General features: G+C 43.9%; 1 protein-coding gene and 1 non-coding gene across 2 annotated transcripts; one reads left to right on the top strand and one right to left on the bottom strand.

Annotated features, from left to right (window-relative positions):
- The first annotated feature begins 5819 nt into the window (after positions 1-5819).
- LOC145879764 (uncharacterized) lies at positions 5820-7073 on the top strand. Its single transcript, XM_082976134.1, has 3 exons — positions 5820-5940; positions 6030-6085; positions 6179-7073. Exons 1-3 carry the CDS (start codon positions 5912-5914, stop codon positions 6982-6984), a joined length of 891 nt encoding a protein of 296 aa, XP_082832260.1. The 5' UTR covers positions 5820-5911; the 3' UTR covers positions 6985-7073.
- Positions 7074-11436: 4363 nt separating this feature from the next.
- On the bottom strand, positions 11437-11885 carry LOC106600077 (uncharacterized). The gene is made up of 3 exons (XR_014392519.1): positions 11744-11885; positions 11598-11653; positions 11437-11504 (listed from the first exon to the last, which is right to left on the bottom strand). It is a non-coding gene; the product is annotated as an uncharacterized LOC106600077 (transcript).
- Positions 11886-13386: the final 1501 nt, after the last annotated feature.

Raw genomic sequence — 13386 nt, 5'->3', positions numbered from 1 at the left:
TACTAGTGGAGGCAGGTGAGATGCCTTTGGATATACAAAAAATTGTCAGTAGCTTATTGGGTTGAAAGGCTGTGAGGTTTAGCATACCACTGCTACTGTTCTAGATGAATGTTGGGAATATACTAGTAGACAAGGTAGTGGTTTTGGTTGGACTGTTGGAAAGCTTGCTGATGTGAGTGGTTTGAGGGAGTCGGAGGTTGACCCGTCTGTGGTCATAGGGGATGTTCCTCCATGGTTACTCCCAGATCCTGTTGTTGATCTAACTTTGGTAGAGAAAAGGAAATATTGGTTCAGAAGTCAGTGAAACTGGTTGACAATTACATTGATCTATGTCTTTACTTGGCTCATTGCGCTCTAGCGACTCCTTGTGGTTGGCCGGGCACCTGCAGGCTGACTTCAGTCGTCAGTTGAACTGTGTTTCATCCAACACATTGGTGCAGTTGGCTTCCGGGTTAAGAGGGCAGGTGTCAAGAAAGTAGCGCGGCTTGGCGGGGTCGTGTTTCGGAGGACGCATGTGTCTTAATCATTAATAGCAATTAAATGTATTACAACTATGTTTATATCCACAAATTAAATATTACCGCTACTACTGAAACTCTTGTCTATGTCATCGTGTCAGCTAAACTGGATGCCGTGTCAGAATTAAGGCTACTGTTGAACTCGTCATCTTTCTTCTAGAATCCAGAGGACATAAAACAGTATAGAGGCAAGATGGATATCGATTTAACGACATGTAAATATTTTAATATATGCTTTTCATATTAATGCAAAATTACTGTTCTTTTAAAAATATTTGTCACAAAAACAAGCGTATCTCTGTGAAATGTCAATGGAGCACTGAGCGTACCACAAGCTTTTTATTTTCAAGGCCTTTTACATTTAATTCAGGTCTTGTCATGTTCATTTTGCTTTTTGAGACCCACGGAAGCAACTTTGAAGACAATCACCACAACGTGTAAAACAAAACAAAAATGATTAGAGAAAGCTGCGTGGCTCTGTCAACAGAAGGTGATGAAATCTGACTTTTTGTGTATAATGATATGCTAAAGAAACACCCCACTGAACGACTTAGAACATGAAGACTCATATCTGTCTTGGTAAAAATGTATTTAAAAGTAAAATTGTATCACCAAAGCGCATTTTCACTCACAATGGGTAGAGTGGGTGAGCATTCTATACTGTGCAAGTAGGCTGTTGGTAGGCCTACTATTGACATTTTTTTTATTTTCGTGTTTTTGCTTTCAAAATCAACCTTTGTTAATATAAAAACAATAACATTGGATGTACACAAAAAAGTAAAAAGAAAATCAGGAGACCACCTTTAAGGTCTGGGAAAATCCTATGAAATTTAGATTTGTTCTTTTGTGTAGTTATCCATTAATTCAAGTGAGCAGGCACAGAGTACTGTTGTTGGGTTAGCTGTGTTTCTGTAGTACAGGCAGCTAGCACTGTTGTTGGGTTAGCTGTGTTTCTTTAGTACAGGCACCTAGCACTGTTGTTGGGTTAGCTGTGTTTCTTTAGTACAGGTACCGAGCACTGTTGTTGGGTTAGCTGTGTTTCTTTAGTACAGGCACCGAGCACTGTTGTTGGGTTAGCTGTGTTTCTGAAGAACAGGCACCTAGCACTGTTGTTGGGTTAGTTGTGTTTCTGTAGTACAGGCAGCTAGCACTGTTGTTGGGTTAGCAGTGTTTCTGTAGTACAGGCACCTAGCACTGTTGTTGGGTTAGCAGTGTTTCTATAGTACAGGCACCTATCACTGTTGTTGGGTTAGCTGTGTTTCTGTAGAAGACATGAGATGGAATTTGCCGAACAAAAGGCCACTGGATTGATGCAAGTAGACATGATATCATTCTGACAGGTAGGTATAGGCTACTTTGTAGCTTTGTAGCTAGTCAACATTTAATAGAGAAGGTTTTAGGGAAAGCCTTTCCATCTACCAGAAGACAGTTAGGTCTATCATTACCATCTCTATATTTTATTCGTTCCTTAATTGTTTGAAACCTGGACCTTTGTTCTTCATATTATGAGGCATGTCTTACCTTGCTTCAAGGTAGCCAAGCCAAAATACTACCATAAAAATGTTGAGGGAAATATTTTATAAACTCATATGTGCTCTCTAGTTGTTCAAATCAACTTTCTTTTAATGTCTAGCATTCATTGTCTGACTGTCGACAGAGTGCGGATTGGTACTTATCACGGTAGGAGGCCGTTCCTTATCATGCTAGAACAGAAGACATACTTGCTGTGTGTGGATGAACCTGACTTTGGCTGACAACTTGACTTTGAGCCAATCAGAGAGCAGGAACCTCCATATGGGGAAGCGACAAGAAAAAGGAAAAAAAGAATGCAATTTTCATCAGAATTGTTGTACCTAAAACAATAATGCTGCATAATACAACTTTTTTTTCTATATCAAGTCTTTATATATTTTATGTCTAGCTAAGAGTTTTGTGTTTGAAGAAGGATTTTTTGTTAGGTTTGATAATGTACACTAGATTATTAGTTAGCTACTGAGCAAGGCAGTCACACACACTTCATATGAAACGAATGGTGTGGTGAGTGCAGCATAATGCTAGCACAACAGCTAGCTAGCTAACGAATCATGGTAACCATTTAGCTAACTTTAGCCAGGTAGCTAAAAAAATGTATATTTTGGCTGTATGCAATTATGGAGAGTGGATAAAATTGTTTCTTTGTCATATAGCTAGCTAGTTATCTAGCTGTGGGCATCTGACTAGTATCAACAAGGTCTTTCTACAACACCAGCACAGCTGGCTAACATTGACCAGAACATAAAGCAACACACACGGACATGCATTGCCAACAAACGCAAGCTTCTGGTTTGGAATATTTTAACAAGGCTGAGTGGTTGACGACTTCACAATCTTTTCTATGTGAACATAAAAGAGATTGACTGCCGACAATAATTGGAGGTGTTAAATACTAATCGGCAGGCAAACATTTGACAATCCTACCGGTGTGTCTGAGCTGAAACGGATTGATGAATTTTAAACGGACTGTTTTTCTGTAAAATGTTGAACTGAATTTGGTGTTTCTTTTGTCATACAATCATCTCTGTTGTTCACCATACGTCAACGGTTGACTCTTGTTGAAAAACAATTGGCTCAATCCAGAATGGGTGGGTAGAGTTCACCCTTTTAAAACCTGTCGGATTGGTCCATGATGTGATGCAGAGTTCTGTCTTACTATCCAGGTCTGTGCCCAAACAATTTGAGTTTCTACTTTTAAAAATCCACCTTTCCAGAAACAAGTCTCTAACCATTGCCGCTTGCTATAGACCACCTACTGCCCCCAGCTGTGCCCTGGACACCATATGTGAATTGATTGCCCCCCATCTATCTTCAGAGCTCGTGCTGTTAGGTGACCTAAACTGGGACATGCTTAACACCCCGGCCATCCTACAATCTAAGCTTGATGCCCACAATCTCACCCAAATTATCAATGAACCTACCAGGTACAACCCCAAATCCGTAAACACAGGCACCCTCATAGATATCATCCTAACCAACCTTCCCTCCAAATACACCTCTGCTGTCTTCAACCAGGATCTCAGCGATCACTGCCTCATTCATTGCGTCCGTAATGGGTCTGCGGTCAAACGACCACCCCTCATCACTGTCAAACGCTCCCTAAAACACCTCAGCGAGCAGGCCTTTCTAATCTACCTGGCCCGGGTATCCTGGAAGGATATTGACCTCATTCCGTCAGTAGAAGATGCCTGGTTATTCTTTAAAAGTGCTTTCCTCACAATCTCAAATAAGCATGCCCCATTCAAAAAATGTTGAACCAGGAACAGATATATCCCGTGGTTAACTCCAGACCTGTTCAACCTCTCTTTCGTAGCGTCTGAGTTCCCCAAAGATTGGAAAGCTGCCGCAGTCATACCCCTGTTCACAGGGGGAGACACTCTAGACCCAAACTGCTACAGACCTATATCTATCCTACCCTGCCTTTCTAAGGTCTTCGAAAGCCAAGTTAACAAACAGATCACCGACCATTTCGAATCCCACCGTACCTTCTCTGCTATGCAATCTGGTTTCCGAGCTGGTCATGAGTGCACCTCAGCCACGCTCAAGGTCCTAAACGATATCATAAACACCATCGATAAGAGACAATACTGGGCAGCAGTATTCATCGACCTGGCCAAGGCTTTCGACTCTGTCAATCACCACATTCTTGTCGGCAGACTCAATAGCCTTCGTTTCTCAAATGACTGCCTCGCCTGGTTCACCAACTACTTCTCAGACAGAGTTCAGTGTGTCAAATCGAAGGGCCTGTTGTCCGGACCTTTGGCAGTCTCTATGGGGGTGCCACAGGGTTCAATTCTCCAGCCGACTCTTTTCTCTGTATACATCAATCATGTCGCTCTTGCTGCTGGTGATTCTCGGATCCACCTCTACACACACGACACCATTCCGTATACTTCTGTCTCTTCTTTGGACACTGTGTTAACTAACCTCCAGACGAGCTTCATTGCCATACAACTCTCCTTCTGTGGCCTCCAACTGCTCTTAAATGCAAGTAAAACTAAATGCATGCTCTTCAACCGATCGCTGCCCGCACCTGCCCGCCCGTCCAGTATCACTACTCTGGACGGTTCCGACTTAGAATATGTCGACAACTACAAATACCTAGGCATCTGGTTAGACTGTAAACTCTCCTTCCAGACTCACATGAAGCATCTCCAATCCAAAATGAAATCTAGAATCGGCTTCCTATTTTGCAACAAAGCATCCTTCACTCATGCTGCCGAACATACCCTCGTAAAACTGACTTTTCTGCCGATCCTTGACTTCGGCGATGTCATTTACAAAATAGCCTCCAACACTCTACTAAGCAAACTGGATGCCGTCTATCACAGTGCAATCAGTTTTGTCACCAAAGCCCCATATACTTCCCACCACTGCGACCTGTATGCTCTCGTTGGCTGGCCCTCGCTACATATTCATCGCCAAACCCACTGGCTCCAGGTCATCTATAAGTCTTTGCTAGGTAAAGCCCCGCCTTATCTCAGCTCACTGGTCACCATAGCAGCACCCACCCGTAGCACGCGCTCCAGCAGGTATATTTCACTGGTCACCCCCAAAGCCAATTCTTCGTTTGGCCGCCTTTCCTTCCAGTTCTCTGCTGCCAATGACTGGAACGAATTGCAAAAATCACTGAAGCTGGAGACCCATTTCTCCCTCAATAACTTTAAGCACCAGCTGTCAGAGCAGCTCACAGATCACTGCACCTGTACATAGCCCATCTGTAAATAGCCCATCCAACTACCTCATCCCCATAAAATAATTTATTATTCATTTTTTTACTCCTTTGCACCCCAGTACCTATCTCTACTTGCACATTCATCTTTTGCACATCTATCACTCCAGTGTTTAATTGCTAAATTGTAATTATTTCGCCACTATGGCCTATTCATTGTCTACCTCATTTATCTTACCTCATTTGCACTCACTGTATATAGACTTTTTCTCTATTGTATTATTGACTGCATGTTTGTTTATTCCATGTGCAACTCTGTGTTGTTTGTGTCTCACTGATTTGTTTTATCTTTGCCAGGTCGCAGTTGTAAATGAGAACTTGTTCTCACCTAGCCTACTTGGTTAAATAAAGATGAAAAAAGAATATCAATGTGCAAACTCCACCCTCCAGCACACCAGTGTACACCAGCTGAATGAAATCCAGAGCACCTAATCCAATTGGGAAATTGAACCAATTGAAATGAAGTTCATTGGCTAACAGCTGAACATAATTAGCCATCCAGGATAGAAGGGTCTGGGATTCCTTTATGAGGTGCAACCAAAACAGCTGTTTGACATAGCAACGGATATTCTGTCAAGGTGTCTCTCTAGCATTTGTTCTTAATACCGTTGTGGTTTTGATCACTAAAATGGCTGTGACTTTTGGACTCTCGTTGAGGTTAGTTTTTCAATGTAGTCATCTGGTTGGTTTACCTTGTCTTAAAGTTTCACTGGTTACTTGTGTTTAACTGTCTGAATGTTTTGTAGTGTTTCTTGGATTTGCTGTCTGCTAATTGGAGGGATAACTTGTTTTACACTTAAAGGTGTGTTTTGGTTTACACTACTTCAGTTCAAATCAGTCTAGTTCCGATAGCTTAAGGCTGGCATTTTACCACAATGTTTATTTTGTTTTCTAGGTAATTCTAATGGGCATCATGCCTACACTGGACCTGAACCAACTGGATCCTATGCCAAAGCAAGTGTGGTGCCTAGTCCAAATGCTAAAGCTACTGGCCACAATGCCACGTCAGCAGAAGCTACTGGCCACAATGCCACGTCAGCAGAAGCTACTGGCCACAATGCCACGTCAGCAGAAGCTACTGGCCACAATGCCACGTCAGCAGAAGCTACTGGCCACAATGCCACGTCAGCAGAAGCTACTGGCCACAATGCCACGTCAGCAGAAGCTACTGGCCACAATGCCACCTCAGCAGAAGCTACTGGCCACAATGCCACGTCAGCAGAAGCTACTGGCCACAATGCCACGCCAGCAGAATCTACTGGCCACAATGCCCCGTCAAGTGTGAAGTCCGGCCCCGGCGCCTCAGCAGAAGCGTCCGGCCCCGGCGCCTCAGCAGAAGCGTCCGGCCCCGGCGCCTCAGCAGAAGCGTCCGGCCCCGGCGCCTCAGCAGAAGCGTCCGGCCCCGGCGCCTCAGCAGAAGCGTCCGGCCCCGGCGCCTCAGCAGAAGCGTCCGGCCCCGGCGCCTCAGCAGAAGCGTCCGGCGCCTCAGCAGAAGCCTCAGCAGAAGCGTCCGGCCCCGGCGCCTCAGCAATAGCGTCCGGCCCCGGCGCCTCAGCAATAGCGTCCGGCCCCGGCGCCTCAGCAATAGCGTCCGGCCCCGGCGCCTCAGCAATAGCGTCCGGCGCCTCAGCAGAAGCGTCCGGCCCCGGCACCTCAGCAGAAGCGTCAAGCCTTGAACAGACCGCCCGACCACTCAACTAGGGAGATCATAATTTGGTTTGCATAACTCCTTAATTGTCGTTCCCCTGTTACTGTGCCTCCCTTTAGAAGAAAAGGTAACTGAGGTGGGGAAATGTGCCAACTAATGCTCTTGTTTGAAATGAGGATCTCCTTCACTTGTCCAGCGTCATGCAAATTGTTTACAGGGGTGGACACTACAATGGTATAAATGGTTTTTATAACCATACGACTAAAATTGACTTCTGACTTGCCAATATTGCTGACACACTTTTAGGTTCTACGGTTATGCTTTTGATTTAGCCTGGTGTTCCTGCTACTCTTCCATGATATGCTCAATAAACAATTTGACTTTCAATATACCTTGTCCTTAAAATATAATATTCTCTTCTGCCTGCCATGTGCTTGCTGTTTGGGAACAGACTGTGGGTCTGGAGTAAAAGGGAATGTGGATCACAACACTTGTGTAAACAGGTATGTTTACCTTTGTTTCTGGTAGTTCAAATGCTCAAGTTCTCTAAATTGTCAGAGCTCCCTCATATGTTCATACTTTACCTGTCCCTTTGTGAAGGGTGTTTGATTTACTGTAATCTGCCTGTTACCATAGGTGCCTAAAGAATGCGAGTGCAGTTTACCTCATCGTCCCATTGCTTGTCACTAACCTGTCCCAGGGACGCTAAAGTTTCTCCTTGGCCTTATTCAGAAACAAATCAACTTGACTCATTTTGCCTGTTCTACAATGTTGGTCTGGCCAGACACATGGATGCAATCGTGTATATGCGTTCATCGCTTTCAGCTGTAAAAAATACTCCACTTGGAGTCGTTCAGACATTCCTTATTTCAACTCTCAATGTGGTCTTCTGCACAATCCATTTCTACCTGACCACAATGAGGTTGCACTTGCAGAACCCCCCTGGCAGGAACTTTAGATTTTAAAAGGTGCACTTAAGCTCTCACTTTGTACGAAATTATCTAGAGATGTAAATATGGCCTGGCTGGTGACTAACTTCTTTAGCTTTTTTGTTATCAAGGCTTCAAACTATTTCAAAAAACACTTAGCGTTCTTATATTTTAGGATTTTCAAGCAACTATACTGGGGGGGGAATTCTCACTGTCAGGCGTTAATTTTCAGCAAACTTAACATACAAAGATTTGTATGAACATAAGATTCAACAACTGAGACAAACTGAACAAGTTCCACAGATGTGACTAACAAATGGAATAATGTGTTGTGGACACCAGATGCATTAAGAACTGCACCAGATTTGCCAGTTCTTTCTTGTGAGATGTTACCCCACTCTTCCACCAAGGCACCTGCAAGTTCCCGGACATTTCTGGGGGGAATGGCCCTAGCCCTCACCCTCCGATCCAACAGGTCCTAGACGTGCTCAGTCTGCAGGAAGGGTACCACATGAGGGAGGAGGATGTCCTCCCTGTAACGCACAGCGTTGAGATTGCCTGCAATGACAACAAGCTCCGTCCGATGATGCTGTGACACACCGCCCCAGACCACGACGGACCCTCCACCTTGTAAAGTGTAGGTCCCATGTTTCATGAGCTAAAATAAAAGATCTGTTGCCAGAGGATTTAATGTTAGGTTTTTTACGATAAGCCGCCTCAACTTCGATTTAGAGAACTTGGCAGCACATCCAACCGGCCTCACAACCACAGACCACGTGTAACCACATCAACCAAGGACATCCACAACCGGCTTCTTTACCTGTGGGATCGTCTGAGACCAGCCATCCGGAGAGCTGATGAAACTAAGGGGTATTTCTGTCTGTAATAAAGCCCTTTTGTGGGGAAAACTCATTCTGATTGGCTGGGCCTGGCTCTCAAGTGGGCCAGGCCCACCCACGGCTGTGCCCCTGCCCAGTCCTGTGAAATCCATAGATTACAACCTTCTAAATATATGTCAATTGAGTAATTTCCTTATATGAACTGTACACTGAGTAAATTTGATAATTGTTGCATGTTGTGTTTATATTTTTTCAGTGTACAGTACCAGTCAAAAGTTTGGACACACCTACTCATTGAAGCATTTTTCTTTATTTTTACTGTTTTCTACATTGTAGAATAATAGAAGACATCACCACTATGAAATAACACATATGGAATCATATAGTAACCAAAACAGTGTTAATCAAATCATAATATATTTTATATGAGATTCATCAAAGTTGCAACCCTTTGCCTTGATGACAGCTTTGCACACTTTTGGCATTCTCTCAACCAGCTTCACCTGGAATGCTTTTCCAACAGTATTGAAGGAGTTCACACATATGCTGAGCACTTGTTGGCTGCTATTCCTTCACTCTGCGGTCCAACTCATCCCAAACCATCTCAATTGGGTTGAGGTCGGGTATTGCAGCACTCCATCACTCTCCTTGGTCAAATGGACCTTAGACAGCCTGGAGGTGTATTGTGGGTCATTGTCCTGTTGAAAAACAAATGATAGTCCCACTAAGCGCAAACCAGATGGGAAGGCGTATCGCTGCAGAAGGCTGTGGACTCATTTGGACTCATCAAACCAAAGGACAGATTTCCACCGGTCTAATATCCATTGCTCGTGTTTCTTGGCCCAAGCAAGTCTCTTCTTATTATTGATGTCCTTAATAGTTTTTTTAAGCAATTCAACTATGAAGGCCTGATTCACGCAGTCTCCTATGAACAGTTGAAGTTGAGATGTGTCTGTTACTTGAACTTTGTGAAGCATTTAATCAGGAAGCAATTTCTGAGGCTGATATCTCTAATGAAGTTATCCTTTGCAGCAGAGGTATTTTTTGATTTTCCTTTCCTGTGGCCGTCTTCATGAGATCCAGTTTCATCATAGCGCTAGATGGTTATGCGACTGCAATTGAAGAAACTTTGAAAGTTCTTGACATTTTCTGGATTGACTGACCTTCATTTTCTTATTTGAGCTGTTCTTGCCATAATATGGACTTGGTCTTTTACCAAATAAGGCTATCTTCTGTATGCCACCCCTACCTTGTCACAATACAAATGATTGACTCAAACTCAGTAATAAGAAGGAATGAAATTCCACAAATGGACTTTTAACAAGGCACACCTGTTAAGAAACAATTCATATTTACATCTCTAGATAATTTCGTACAAAGTGAGAGCTTAAGTGCACCTTTTAAAATCTAAAGTTCCTGCCAGGGGGTTCTGCAAGTGCAACCTCATTGTGGTCAGGTAGAAATGGATTGTGCAGAAGACCACATTGAGAGTTGACATAAGGAATGTCTGAACGACTCCAAGTGGAGTATTTTTTACAGCTGAAAGCGATGAACGCATATACACGATTGCATCCATGTGTCTGGCCAGACCAACATTGTAGAACAGGCAAAATGAGTCAAGTTGATTTAATGTTTCTGAATAAGGCCAAGGAGAAACTTTAGCGTCCCTGGGACAGGTTAGTGACAGGCAATGGGACGATGAGGTAAACTGCACTCGCATTCTTTAGGCACCTATGGTAACAGGCAGATTACAGTAAATCAAACACCCTTCACAAAGGGACAGGTAAAGTATGAACATATGAGGGAGCTCTGACAATTTAGAGAACTTGAGCATTTGAACTACCAGAAACAAAGGTAAACATACCTGTTTACACAAGTGTTGTGATCCACATTCCCTTTTACTCCAGACCCACAGTCTGTTCCCAAACAGCAAGCACATGGCAGGCAGAAGAGAATATTATATTTTAAGGACAAGGTATATTGAAAGTCAAATTGTTTATTGAGCATATCATGGAAGAGTAGCAGGAACACCAGGCTAAATCAAAAGCATAACCATAGAACCTAAAAGTGTGTCAGCAATATTGGCAAGTCAGAAGTCAATTTTAGTCGTATGGTTATAAAAACCATTTATACCATTGTAGCGTCCACCCCTGTAAACAATTTGCATGACGCTGGACAAGTGAAGGAGATCCTCATTTCAAACAAGAGCATTAGTTGGCACATTTCTCCACCTCAGTTACCTTTTCTTCTAAAGGGAGGCACAGTAACAGGGGAACGACGATTAAGGAGTTGGGCAAACCAAATTATGATCTCCCTAGTTGAGTGGTCGGGCCGTCTGTTCAAGGCTTGACGCTTCTGCTGAGGCGCCGGGGCCGGACGCTTCTGCTGAGGCGCCGGGGCCGGACGCTATTGCTGAGGCGCCGGGGCCGGACGCTATTGCTGAGGCGCCGGGGCCGGACGCTATTGCTGAGGCGCCGGGGCCGGACGCTTCTGCTGAGGCGCCGGGGCCGGACGCGTCTGCTGAGGCGCCGGGGCCGGACGCGTCTGCTGAGGCGCCGGGGCCAGACTTCACACTTGACGGGGCATTGTGGCCAGTAGCTTCTGCTGACGTGGCATTGGGGCCAGTAACTGCTGACGTGGCATTGGGGCCAGTAACTTCTGCTGACGTGGCATTGGGGCCAGTAACTTCTGCTGACGTGGCATTGTGGCCAGAAGCTTTAGCATTTGGACTAGGCACCACACTTGCTTGGGCATAGGATCCAGTTGGTTCAGGTCCAGTGTAGGCAGGATGCCCATAAGAATTACCTAGAAAACAAAATAAACATTGTGGTAAAATGCCAGCCTTAAGCTATCGGAACTAGACTGATTTGAACTGAAGTAGTGTAAACCAAAACACACCTTTAAGTGTAAAACAAGTTATCCCTCCAATTAGCAGGCAGCAAATCCAAGAAACACTACAAAACATTCAGACAGTTAAACACAAGTAACCAGTGAAAACTTTAAGACAAGGTAAACCAACCAGATGACTACATTGAAAAACTAACCTCAACGAGAGTCCAAAAGTCACAGCCATTTTAGTGATCAAAACCACAACGGTATTAAGAACAAATGCTAGAGAGACACCTTGACCGAATATCCCTGTTGCTATGTCAAACAGCTGTTTTGGTTGCACCTCATAAAGGAATCCCAGACCCTTCTATCCTGGATGGCTAATTATGTACAGCTGTTAGCCAATGAACTTCATTTCAATTGGTTCAATTTCCCTATTGGATTAGGTGCTCTGGATTTCATTCAGCTGGTGTACACTGGTGTGCTGGAGGGTGGAGTTTGCATATCATGGACCAATCCGACGGTTTTAAAGAGTGAACTCTACCCACCCATTCCGGATTGAGCAAATTGTTTTTCAACAGGAGTCATCCGTTGACGTATGGTGAACAACAGAGATGATTGGACGACAAAAGAAAACCACCAAATTCAGCTCAACATTTTACAGAAAACAGACAATTGAAGAATGCATGTTCAATTTCATACATGTTCTTGAGTCTATAGCTGCCAAATTCTGATCTTTTTCCTTCTAATTGGTCTTTTCACCAATCAGATCAGCTGTTTTGCCCATAACTTAAGTTTAGAGACACTACTAACAAAAATCTGCACCGGCAATAAGAAACTGTCCAGGCAGTTGTCGTAGTCCTCTTTTTCTTCTATGATATAACGGCGGTCCGCAAACCAATGTTAAAAGGTGCATGCCGCCACCTACTGTGCTGCAGTGTCAATCGCTGTTTACAACATTTATAAATCCCCCTTCCTAACTCAGTACTTCTGAGAAAATAAAAAGAACCCTACTAACTTCTAATAGACCCTCCCCATCCCCCAAATCCCTTCCAACCCCCCCCCCCCCCCCCCCAACCCAGTCCAACCTCAATGATCCTACACTTCAGTCTTTACCTCTCTTCAACATACTTACAACAATATAACAACACATTGTCCAACGTTTCATCAACCATACACTCCAGGCTATAGTAGGCTATATAGTAGGTAATCCAGACACAAACCATTCACATGTTTTCCAACCAGATGTAATGACGAGGTCAATGTACAATAACCTAAACGCAAACGAGCAAACACCACCTCTCCCTTCCTAATCTGACCTTTGAATCTTGGTCCACCAAAATGTCTTTGGAGGGCATATAAATTCCGGCCCTTGTGCTCAGAGTCTCATCTCTTCTGCCACACATCTATCAACATGGCTTTGATCTTACATTTGGCCTCACCTCTACCCAGTAGGACACCCACTGGAGGGCAACTATTATCACCAACAGTTCAACAGAGTAAACTGACAGTTCATCTGTTAGTCTTCTACATATCTGCACATCAAATTCAGAAACGTAAACACCTGCTCCTGTGAGACCAATATCTGGGTCCTTGGAGCCATCTGTGAAAAGCTGTATGAAAGCCTAAAAAACATAGATCAATGTAAATGTCATCCAGTTTCACTGACTTCTGACCAATATTTCCTTTTCTCTACCAAGGTTAGATCAACAACAGGATCTGGGAGTAACCATGGAGGAACATCCCCTATGACCACAGACGGGTCAACCTCCGACTCCCTCAAACCACTCACATCAGTAAGATTTCCAACAGTCCAACCAAAACCACTACCTTGTCTACTAGTATATTCCCAACATTC

This window comes from Salmo salar, chromosome 06 (genome assembly GCF_965601325.2).
Source record: "Salmo salar chromosome 06, fSalSal1, whole genome shotgun sequence".
Taxonomy (NCBI): domain Eukaryota; kingdom Metazoa; phylum Chordata; class Actinopteri; order Salmoniformes; family Salmonidae; genus Salmo; species Salmo salar.
This window is presented reverse-complemented; position numbering and strand designations above follow the sequence as displayed.